General features: G+C 41.7%; 1 protein-coding gene across 8 annotated transcripts in view; it reads left to right on the forward strand.

Annotated features, from left to right (window-relative positions):
• The first annotated feature begins 551 nt into the window (after positions 1-551).
• PCNX1 (pecanex 1) overlaps positions 552-12,384 on the forward strand; it is a 90,332-nt gene continuing 78,499 nt past the window's right edge. For 4 of the 8 annotated variants that reach the window (XM_068193288.1, XM_068193289.1, XM_068193290.1 and 1 more), the window contains exons 1-2: positions 554-893; positions 8,620-8,828. In XM_068193288.1, the coding sequence (XP_068049389.1) occupies positions 741-893; positions 8,620-8,828 (362 nt within the window). In that variant the 5' untranslated portion in view covers positions 554-740. Of the gene's footprint in view, positions 894-8,619; positions 8,829-10,537; positions 10,595-12,384 lie in introns of those variants that run through there. The other 4 variants (XM_068193284.1, XM_068193285.1, XM_068193287.1 and 1 more) reach the window with 3 other exon arrangements.

Here is a 12,384-nt window from a genome sequence, read left to right on the forward strand (position 1 = left end):
AAAGGAGGTTGGAAGGGGAAAGGACCTTGGACCAGGCTTCTTAGAGGTGAGCCTGGAGATGGCATGCCTGAGTTAGGGGCAGTGTCGGTAGCCCAGCAGAAGTGCCTCTGCACCACTGCCTGCAGCATTTAGGTTTAGGTTGGGCATCAGGAACACCTTCTTCACGGAAAGGGCGATTACACATTGGAACGGGGCGCCCAGGGCGGTGGTGGAGTCACCACGCCTGGAGGCCTTCAAGGAAAAACTGGATGTGGTAGTGCCGTGGTGTGGTTGATACGGTGGTCATAGCTCGGACCCGATGATCTCGGAGCGTTTTCTACCCTGACTGAACAGCCCCTTTCCGAGGGCCGCGTCTCCACGCTCCACGGCACCCGCAGAGGCCGGGAGCCCCGCGGGCCGCTGGGGGCGGGACCTACGCGCGGGGCCGAGCCGCGCCGCCAGGGGACGCTGCGCCGGCCGGGCCGCGCCGGGCAGGCGGGGGCGGGGCTGCGGGCAGGCCGCGCGCAGGCGCAGCGCTGCCCCCCCGGCAGCGGCGGCGCGCGTCCCCTGCCGCAAGGGCCGCCGGTCCGTCGGCGGCGCGGGGGCGGGCGGGCGGCCCGGGCCCGGACATAAGATGGCGGCGGCGTTGCTGGGGCGGCGGCGGCGGCGGTTGCGGCTGTCGCGGAGCGCGGGCGGTGCGCGGCTCTGCCCGGGCTCGCAGGGCGGATAGAGCGGGGCCGGCGCGGCGGAGCGGGGCCGCCATGGGCTCCCAGGTGCTGCAGATCCTGCGCCAGGGCGTGTGGGCGGCGCTGAGCGGCGGCTGGTACCAGGACCCGCACCAGGGCGCGGGGGTCAACGCGCTGCACCTCTACCTGTGGCTCTTCCTGCTCGGCTTCCCCTTCACCCTGTACATGGTGAGCGCAGACCCGGCCTGTGCCGGGGGTCGGCCGGCCCTTGCGGGGCCCGGAGTGGGGGGAGGGCCGGGAGGGGCCGCCGCGCGCGCGCCCCCTGCCCGCGGCGCGGCCCCGGGAACGGCCCCGGGCCCCTGCGGCCGGGCCCCCTCCGCTGGGAGCCCCCTCCGCTGGGAGCCCCCTCGGGCCTGCGGCGTTGCGGGAGCATCGGCCCGTTGCTGGGAATCTGTGGGTGGGCGCTGTCGGGGCGCGGCGGGGCTATAGGCGCTGGCACTTTGCCTTCGTTTTTCTGTTTACTTTCTTTCAAAATTGGAAATACCTCTGTCAGCTTCCGCTGCTGATCTCCTGGTAGGTCAGTAAAAAGCAGTTTCTACAGGAAGGAACTGTCAGGTTTAGCCAGTGTTTCTGGCTGGCAGCAGTAAGGGTTTGTGACTTTCGAGACTGATGGAGGGATGTGGTTCCATAACCTAGAAGTTTTATTTGGATGTAGTGTGGTGTGTTGTCTGGCAGTGTATCTGGATTGTGTGTTATCGACAAGAAGTTGGTCTGGCCGCTTTGTTTGTGTCCAGATTTCAGTGTACTTAGTTTATGAGAATTCCTGTCCTATATATCTTTGTAAATGACACTTCAGTCAAAGCTGTTAAAATACTAACCTTTAAACCTAGAAACTTCCTTGACATTTGGACTTGAGAGCACATAGAGGAGAGCTGTGATCAGATGCAAGAAAAGGGGGCGGTTTCCTGTTGGCCAGTAGTTTTTTTTTCCGTGTGTAAGCTCTGTTTAACTTATGAAATGCTAATATTTTACTTTGGATTTTCCAATAGAAGAGTGTGATCATAATAATGTGTTGTGACCAGTTTTGTCCATTTGCCAGATGCTGTGACAACCTAAAGTAGATGCTGCCTTGTAAAAATGTAGTTAGTGAATAAAATGTTGGAGATAAAATCATATGCAAGTGCAGTTGCAGAAATTGAGAGCTCTGAGGTCAGGCATTTGCTTTGTTTAAAAGGAATTTGTAAGGTTGCAGTATGCGATACTTCATACTAAGAAATAGCTAGTGTGGAAAAGGAGGTTACAACTCCATGGTTTTTAATTCATATTACAGTGTCTTGAAAAAGGCAGCTGTAATGCTTTTTGTTTCAAAACTTCTGGGCTGCTGGCAGGGAAACTAAAGGCGGAGACAAATTGCATTTAAAACTGAAGTTACATGAGAACAGCTAGATAAAACTTTTAACTAAGCAGATATTTTGTATGAGAACTATGAATCTGTATCTATTGAAAGTTCTGCATAATATGGGAAGAGGAGACACCTTTTGGTTTCAAATGTAGCTTTACAATTTTTTAAATAAAAGTACTGCTTTTCTGATTTGACAGAACAGTCTCTTTAATTAGTACTGCCTTGCTGAGAGAGCTGACCACACCTCTAAGAACAGCTTTATCCCGCATGCACAGGAGACTTTTGAAAGGGGACTGATCTATATTGCACATAGGTCTTTTGACAAATGGTAAATCTGGGCCAGCATTTGAGTCTCCTGCTGCTCTTAAAGCAGTAGGTAAGCTTCAGTTACTCATACAAAGGGGTAAACTTCAGTATTGCTTAAACACTTTTTCCTGTGTAAAGGGAAAAGACAGCAGCAAGCTGCTTTGGGTTTTGTTGAGGTCAGAGAAATTCTCTTGCTTCATAGCTCTGGACAAGTTAAAGATGCAACAAGTGCCAACTTCCCTGAGAATAAGTAGGGAGATTAGTCACAAGTTAAAGGAGATTGAATCATATTTGGCCATTTTCCCTCTTTCCACCCTCTACCGTTTAAGTGTTGTCTAGACATAAACTAAACAGGCAGAACTGTGTTGGTCACCTTAGCTCTTTAGCATCTTGTAAGCTCTTTTTCAGAATAAAAAGCAGTAAGTGTTGCATTGCTGTAGGACATACATAAATAAGCAGAATTTGCTTAAAAAGTCTTAGGTAATTGTAATCTGAATTCTGAGCATGGCTCACCGGTGTGTAGGAGGGAGTTTCTAAGCTGGCTTCAAGTGACTTGTTGCTGGCAGACAACCCTGTGTGTTTAAAAAATCAAGGTGTATAGAAAGACTGCTGACAGGTTTCATATTACTTATAAAACGTCCTCATGTAAAGAATTACAAGAACATAACATTGCTTTTATGCGTTGGATCAGTAATAACTGTAGTTATTTCCAAGTTGTTTTTTAGCAACAAAGACAAAAGTATTCCCTGAGAACTTTGCTTGTAGCTGGCTCTCAAGGCTGAATGCATTTAACAGTAGGCTAATCGCTTTTCCCCACAAATGTTATTTAACCTCCAACAGAAATATAATAAGTAATTCCTAGGATATGGGAATTTAGGTGCACTTAGTGCTTTAAGACTTGGTTTAGTGCACCCAACATTGTTGCTCTTTTTTCTGTACATTTGTTTTGTTGATCTGGTATTTTCAGAATGGAATCTGGTAATGGTTGTGGTCGGTAAGTAATGCCATAAATCTGTGTGTTCCTTTGTATGTGTATGCCTGTGTTGTTAGGGTTGATGGATTTAATGTGTGGTACAAACCTACTTTAAAAAAATTAACATTAGAATTCAATAACCAACCTTTCTTCCTTGGTCCCTCATCTGCCTTCTGAGCTTAAGCACGTGCAAGTGAGTGTTGTACCCTGTGTGAAGATGACGAGTGTATACCTAAATGTACCTATTTTGCCAATCTGGATACTTTTTTCTTGTGTATTTATACAGTTAAACTGCGCTTGTTGGAAGCGTGGCAAAAATAAACATGTAGATAATGAAGGAACTGGGGTCTAGAGTAAGATATGCCTGCTTTAGGGGGAAGCTGCTTGAATCTGTGTTCTTGCATTTGTGGCTTGGCAGTACACGTACAAAAATTCTGCTTTCTAAACTAGTTAAGTCTATCCTGTTTGTGTACTTGTATTCAGTAGCAGACTCAACTGTGCTTGTTGATGTGCCTTTCTATTGTAAGAGCTGATCCCTGCTTTTACTCTAATGCAAAATTGAAACTGGGAGAAGAAAATGTGCTTTCTATATGGGGAAGCTGTCCAATCACTTTGTAAAATCTAGTGGTAGAGTTGAAAAAAATACCCTGAATGCAGAGGCCAGTGTGATGCATCAGTGTTGCAGGGGGGAGGGGAAAGAGAGGAGGCTGCCAAAGCACTTCCCCTAGTCGGAATGCTGTTTCAGCCCCACCACGTGTGCATGAGGGGGTGAAGTCTTGGCTCTGGCACTTGTGGAATTTTGCCAGTGACTGAAGAGGAGCCAGGACTGTACCTTGCTTGGGGTGATGGGCTCACATGTACCTACAGAACTTGTCTGTCAAAGTCGAGCTCATTTAGTCAACAGTTCACTTAATTTCCTGACTTGTGTACGTAGTTATAGAAGTAGGTCATATAAATGTAACTTCACTTGGAAGTTTGTTCCACTGAAGTTTTTGAAATATGTCCTGTTTTTTACACTAAGATGTTAAATAATTGAAATTCAGTTTGTGATAGTGATCCCTGGTATGCCATATTGTTCTAAGACACTTGTAGTTTCTTGGCTACTCAAGTTTTGGTTGTATGCTTTGAGGTTTTGGTCAAATACTAGATAACTTGTAACTGAACTTTATTCCAGATAATGGCAGTTCTTAAGGGCTCTGTCCCTAAACAAGAATTGAGGACAAAACTATGTCTGTTTCCTGATCTTTCCTCTTTTCCAGGAAAACTGTTTCTATAAAATACTGGCTTCCAAATACTTGTACTTTCAAGTCTTTTTACTAGATGACTTGCTTCTTAATGTTTAGATGATAACACCTTTATGTAGGGATCTGCAATCTGGTTTGATTTTGAAGACTTAGCTGTTAACAACACTCATAGTAATGCATTTCTTTTTTGAAAATGATATGGAATTTTTGTTACATCTCTGGGGCCTAACTAAAGCTGGGTAATCAGATTAGGTAGGATCCATATAGTGTTATTTTCTTCATAAGGATGTTGTACAGCCTTTGATCAATGAAGTTTTCTCTGGTTCCTGGCACATATGTGCTGGAAACATTAATTTGAGATACTGTGACCTTCTGTAGATTGAATGGAAATATTTTAGTGCTGGAACTGATGGTGGGAAGTTTCTTTTCTATTTTGACCATTGGAATATAGGGGTGCTTAAACCTTTTTCTAACTACTCTTCTAAAAGAGGTGTGTTGTGATACAAGTGAGCTAATTTTACAGCCAGGAGGTTTCAGAAGAGATAGTCCTTCTTAACTATGCTTTCCTATATCTTACCTTTGTCCATATGTATACCTTGCATTTTTTAAGTTGACTTGAAAGATTTAAATTTGGAAAGTAACTTGTGGGAAAGGTGGTAGAAAACCAGTGTCCTTCCTTCTTCCCCCCCCACATGTGAGACAACTACTTAGCTTCTCTTTAGGACTCAGAGAAATAATCTCGGGTAGGAGTTTATCTAATAGTTGTGTTTGTTCAGTCATTAGATAACTGAAGTTTTCAACAGAACATAATTAAAAGCACACATTTTTTATATGTTTCTGTGTAGCTCTTTATATTATACAAGAGCTGCTGTTGTGATGGCTGCTGTGGAATGTTTTCTTCTGGTGCTAATGCAAGTGAGTAGAAATGTGCAGTAAAAATGGGTTTTCTCTGAAATACTGTTACAGTTGTAGCCTTGTGGCCAACTGGTGTCTAGTAACAACTCTAGCCTGAGGGTTTTAGTGTGCTGGGCTCAATTAAAATACTTTAGTATGTGAAATTATTTAGATTTTAAGATGTAATCTAGTGGGGAATTTGTATGACTTAGATTTGTATTCCAGTCTTGAAGGTGGTATCACATGGGATGCTGGTATGAAACTTGTCTTTCCTCAAATGTGGTAAAATGCTGAGCACAGTTGGAAATGGTAATCTCACTTTAACTTGCTTTGTTTTATGGGGAGAAGACCCCAAATTAATGTTAAATGTTTCGAAGTTTGGCTTAGAAAAACAGAAGTTGCAAGTGGTTTGGCTTAGGCTGCAGTAAGTTTCCTCCTGAAGCTTTGCTGCAGACAAGTTGCTGGTACCATGGGTGGCAGTGCCGCACCACAGCACCATACATGATGTCAAGTGTGTTCATATGGCAGACTAAGCTAGCTAAAGTGTCTTCTATTCCCAGAATATATACCCTATTCTGAGATGAGGACCTACTACAAATATGAAGAAGAAAAGGTAGTCAGTTACCTTAGCTTTTTAAAATTTTTTCTGCAATCCTGTGAAAACAGGATGTGAGGAAAAAGTTTAAATTCCCTGTTAGGTTTGCTGCAAGTTACATGAGGTGTTTTTCTTTTTTTCTTGTGCTTGTTCTTAAAGCTTTCCTTTGAAAAACTGGATGTGTAGATTTTGCAAGATAAACTGGATATACTATGACCTCACTGCTGACGGGGTAGAGGGGAGAAATTGATGAGCTCTCTAGACAGAAGAGTACAGGCATGTGTTTTATGAAGTAACTCTAGCTTTTGTTATCTAGCATTAGTGTGACGCTTCTGAACACTGGGTATTGTAAAGGAGAGGAAAGGTGAAGCTGTGTGTGATGGGGTAGCATACTGTCTAGCAGGTACAGGAAGCTCATGTGTTTTTCCAAAATCAACAGGCTAGCCCTTGCCTGCAGGGAACCGACTCAGAAGATTTTGAAAGTAGAAGCACCTCATTTCTTGAGGAAACCATCCTAGCATGGCTTCAGGGGTTGTAAGGATGCCGTATCATTGTGGATCCTGTTTGCTTATTGATGTTGGTTTTAAGTAGCTTGTTTCCTCTTTCTCCTCCTTAGCTGGTGCTTGGTAAGTGAATCTCTGTTCATCATGATGATGTCCAGCTCAGCACACAAAATGAAACTTAGCAAACTTCAGCTTAGTTTGCCTGGCCTACTTCAAATGTTATATTCAGTGTTGACTTAACTTGTTTTGGAGGAAAAGGTAGGTGTTGATGATGATTGTCAGACTTGACTTGTTTTGGAGGAATACCTTGCTAGGTTATAAAGAGTCATTGTGATGATCAAAGTTCCAGGGGCATCTTGAAGAGTCAAAGGGGAATATTAGTAGAGAAAAGGAAGAGGAGGCCTCTCTATTCAGGACATATGACCAGGTTGAGTCCTGTAAATTGTTTGACTATTGTGGTTAAGTTATGCTACTTAAAATCCTTCTGAGATTCAGGGGAATAGTTTTAAGTAGGAGATTGTTACATTGCATAATGTTATGCTATGTTGACAGCCAGTCAATTTAAAATAGCTCAAAATGTTTCTATGCACTGGTTAGAGAGGCATTGCTGTCTTCTACTCTGAGCATTGTTTTGACTCTGCAAGATGTTCCTGGGGCTTTTTTATCAGTGATGACTCTTCCCTTCCCATGGTCTCTCTAGGGAGGTATGAAAATAAGCTGGAATTGTCCTTCAGCCATGAGGTCTAAAAAGACAGTTCATTTGTTCTACTCATTCACTACATTAATATTCAAGCTGGATATCAGATATTTAATGCTGATTGTCATCTGTCTGTCTGTATTTTTATATTTTGGAGGTATATCTTGAACTACACTGTGAGCAGGGTGAAGTGGTGCAGTGAAATACTTCACAGCCTAAACTTTTGTTGCTTTTGTAAAGGAAATTGTCAATTTTGGGATGAATACTGAGACTTAATATCTCATTTTGTTTAATCACTGCCTAGGGAAATGGCAAAATTTAAAAACACAAATGAAGCATGTTTTAGAAGGATAAATACATTGAAGTGAAATCTGAAGTTTAACCAGTTCTTCGAACACTTCTCCTAAATAGCTGTCAGGCTGGACTTCATCAATACCCGTTGCTGAAGTGATTGATTTGTAAAAGCCTTATTTAGCTCTACAAGAGCTGCATGCATTCCACTTTTAACTTTGAGTGGAATTTCAAATGTTGCATTCAGGACTGAGGATTTTTTTAATGTGGTTTCTGGTGGCCTTTCATACAGATGAAAAATTTTCTTCAGAACATGTGTTGGCTACCTTTTCATGGGCGTACAGTGATCTAGCACAAATCTTTGCTGCCTATGGTCTTGCAAGTTGTGTTCTGCTGTGCAGTGTGTGAGTCACACATGTGAGCAACCTCTTTATGTATGCAAGGAGGAAACAGTTCGGCTTTTATGACTGATCAGTGTCTTGTCATGCAGCAGTAGCCGTTGGAAGCTGACAAGTGAAGTCAAAACACCAATGTTTGATATCTAAGCAGGTTTTCTCCCATCCAGCCATGCTGTCAAACTTGCATCAAGTTTTTCTGAAATGGACTTGGTGCTCTGTCCTAGCCCTGAAATAAGATCTCACCCCATGCTTGGTTGGTTTTTCATGTGCTTAAAATCTTCCCTTCTTTTCCTACTCACAACAATTAAAAATATTTGTCTCACACCTGCTAGCTCTGAGTTTCCTAGTCTAGGTCTTCCATTGCAAAAGCATGGAAGAAGAGAGTGAGAGTTGAACTTGGCTCTGAAGCTTCAGTCAAACAAGTTTATTTAGTACAATGCTGTGGTGATTTAGTATCTTTGGTAATGCAATGGTTTCTTTCTTCTGTGTTGCTAGACTTTTAACATTTTTCACATGAAGACTGGCTGTAGGCAGTGTAACTTTCAGAATGGTCATATTTTCTCCATTAAACAAACAGTTAAAATCTAGGGAGTCTTCTTATGGATATCTGACTTTGTGTTCATTAACTTTTTCTTATTCTTTTTTTGAAAGGCTCTTCCTTCTTCCATGATGATAGTAGCTGTCTACTGCCCAGTGATAGCAGCTCTCTTTATCGTTTTGAAGATGGTGAATTACCGTTTGCACAGGGCGCTGGATGAGGGAGAAATTGTGGAGAGGAATGCCAATGAGCATATGGACAGAGGTGCAAAAACAGAACAAAGCAGTGTTTCAGCCAAGAGGAAAGACAGCAATGGGCCCAGGTAAGTTGTCTGCTGAATTTTGCATACTGCTTCAAGTGACTAACAGTCCTGTCTTCATCAGCTGTGTAACTGGAATGGTGATTGAGATTAAACACGGGGGAATATAGATACAGACCTCTGTGGTTCTGAAAGATGGTTTTAAGTCTGGTCTTAAAAAGTAGACTTATTTATGTGTTAGGTTTGAAATTAAGCATTCACAATAATTTCCTAGTTCCTCCCCCAAAGGAGTTCAAGAACAGTATTGAACATGCTGGAAACAATAGCATGGGAAATATGAGCTGATTAGGTCACTAAATACTTAATGAACATAATTAGTACAAGTAATCTAATTTCAGTAGTAGGTGTAGTATTAAAAATCTAGCTGTCAAAGACCAGATACTACATGCTAATTCTTTCCTCACTAGGAGGAGTGTCTGATTGTGTTTCAATTTTAGTGTTGCAAAACCAGGAGTTGGATACGATGCTTGACTCCAGTCATAGTCTTTTCAAGGAGAATGCTGTCCTGTGAATTTGGAAATTCTAGAATTGCTCTGATCAGTAATGACAATAATGGTTCTGAAGTACTGTCAATAGGAGGTGATTCCTTTCCAGAGATCTCCTTTGCAGCCAGAGTAAAACAATGCCAGAGGTTTTTCTCCTCTGACCAGACTATTTGGAGAAAGAAGAGTAAAAGATGACTCATCAGCAAGGCCAGCGTAACCAGTTTGATCAGACTGTGGATGTTACAAGCTCTAATATCAAAGTCTCTGCCTGCCTTAGATAATTGTGACCATCTTAAAAGTTAAACTGTGTGAAATAAATCATCCTTGAATTGTTAGCTTTTAGCGATGACCTTTCTCTTGTCTCTGAGTTTCCGGTACTAGTAGCCATGAGTAGTTTTCAAAGTGAGATGATTTGTATGCTGTCCTGACTCTTAAAAGATTGTGTGTCTTACTAAGGAAATGTGGTTGAAAGAAGCCTCTTGAGTGTGTTTATTGTGATGCTTTTAAAGAAAGGAAGTGTTAAACTGCTGCTCTTTAAAGTGATAAGCCTTAGAAGTAAAAGGACATTCCCATGCATATATAGGGTAGCTTCTCATGGTCCTGGGTTCCTGTGTATCTTCTCTCAGCTCAGGTATTGTTGGCAAAAATGGTGTCTTAGATTCCTCTAAAGCTGATATACAGTGACTTCATGTATGAATCTTTTATAAACCTGACCCGTTTTCCATGATGTGTTTGGCAACTGAAGCTGGTGATTTTAATTGTGACTCTGTTTAGATCACCCTATACCTTACCAACACTGTTCTGAGGTATTTTGGCAGACTGCTTCCCTAATTGTATCTTAATGCTTACTCTGCTTAATAAAATTCATGGAAGTAAACTAGTGGTCTGTTCTTTCTCATGCAACCTTGGTAATGCATAGTTTAGGTGTGACTATAGGCATTTTGTCCTAGTTGTTTTTGGTGGGGTTTTTCTTTTTGTTTGGTGTTTTTGCCATGTAGCTTTTGCTTCCAAAACAGGGGCCCAAAGTTGGTAAGGGAATTTCTACTAGTGTTGTGAATTACTTCTGGATGTTTCAGTTCTGTTTTGTCTAGGGAGCAGTTGACATGGGACGAGATACTACATTATAAGCGTTGTGAGCTCAGAAGTAGAGGTTAGTTTAATGCTGTGTGTCCTGCTTGCCAACTAAAGTTTCATTAACTTTTATATGATCCTTGTTCCCACTTTCAGGTCTCTTAACTAGAACTGGGAACAAGGTCAATGCAGAAATTACGGAGTTACTTTTTGGTAAGTGGGATGTACAGTATACACTAATCTTTGCCTGGAAGCTTACAAGAACTCTGGGGTAGCATTCAAACCAGTAGATGGGATGTAGAATGAGTGTTTAATATTGAGCTGTAACCTTTTTAGTAAGTTAAATTGGAACACTAACAAAAACCCAAACTGGTCTGGGAAGAGAACGTGTGTGTAGGGTTTTCTGCTTCCCTAAATCAAGGTGGATATAGGGGAGATCTGAGCAGAGATACTATCTTAAATATTTGCAGAATCAGAATATTAATTTTGATAGCTTAGGCTACAGCATGTGATACTGAGTAAATATGCATATAGTATAGTTTGCAAAGCGATCCTTGAGTTTTTACCCTGCCACATATACAGTCATGGAGAGCACTTTAGATACAAATCTTAGTATATTTATTTTCAGGATTAAGCAGTGGTTGTGTCCAGGATTCTGTTTAGCTTCTAAGAACTGCTGCTCTTTTTTTCTGAAGATGTTTATCATCCAAGTGGTGCTTTCAGGTATCTAACAAATTATATGCTGTCATTTGTGGGCTTGCTCAAACTACTCATTTATCTTCAGTTAATTGTGGTTTGTGGATGGGGGTTTCTTTCCATGAAACTTTGGCATGTTTAAGCAAAGAACAACTTACCATTCCTTTAGAAATGCCTTTTTTTTTTTTTTTTCTGTCCTCTTTCTAAAGCTGAAATTCTCTAGTTCATGTTTTTGAAAGAAAGTCTTAATTTAGTGAAAGGAATGTGAGTTGCTGTTTTCATACTTCAGGTGTTAGTGTAGTAATGTTTGTGTGAGCTTTCATGAAAGCAAGTAGAGGGGATACAGGCCCCTGGTCTCGTAGAAATACAGAAGAAGCAGTGCAAGCATGATGTTTGGGCATCAGTGGACCCACGTAAATAATTTAAAATGCTTAAGATAGTCCTTCTTTTGGATATATGAATATAGCTCCTTGCCAGTGGCTGTTATGGTTCAAAATATCATAAAGCGTTCATCTGGTGACACTGCTGTTTCTCATCTCCATCAGCATGGGGGAACTGTAATAATGATGCTACATAAGTTTCACATTTTCTTCTACCAAGTAAAGCTAATAGCTGGAGAATGTTGCATCTTTGAAATATTTACAGTCTACTTAAATATGAGCAAATAAAACTTAAAAGGACGATCTCTAAGACTGTTGCCTTGCCTTTACTGGTTATTCTCCTTGCGGTTTTCTGTGGCTGGCAGACCTGTTCTTGAGTTTGGAGTTAGTTTTTATTTTTGACTATCATTAGTGACTCAAGCTTGGAAGAAAATTTCTCTTAATCCTTGAGTCTGTTGTGATCTAGGAATTGCAGTACATGCAGTGGTTCTTACATATTTTGACAGCAGCCTCCTGCCTAGGTACCCTAACTCTTTTATTGGACACTAAGGACAGATGATGATTTTGAAAAGAAAATAATAAAACTTCTCCTCTGCTTTTTCCAGAAATCAAAGTAACTTATTTCCGATTACCCCTTGAAGTTCTGGTCTGAATGCCAGATTTCTGTAGTCAATCAGCCTAAGTCAGATTTTAAAGTTGAATTCATGTAGACTTATGGCTTCTTCATGCTTTTGATTAGTCTCTGACATGCTGGTGAGATATACTTGCAGATAGTAATTTTCATTCAGAGTTACCAATAATTAGAAATAGTAGTTTTAATTTGCTTTATGTCAGTTTTGAGTGCCTCTTTCACAGCAGTCGCTATTGCTTGATGTAATTTTTTCAGTCTTCTTGATTTGTGTTGTAACTTCACTGTGGTTATTTTGT

This window comes from Anomalospiza imberbis, chromosome 6 (genome assembly GCF_031753505.1).
Source record: "Anomalospiza imberbis isolate Cuckoo-Finch-1a 21T00152 chromosome 6, ASM3175350v1, whole genome shotgun sequence".
NCBI classification, from domain to species: Eukaryota; Metazoa; Chordata; class Aves; order Passeriformes; family Viduidae; genus Anomalospiza; species Anomalospiza imberbis.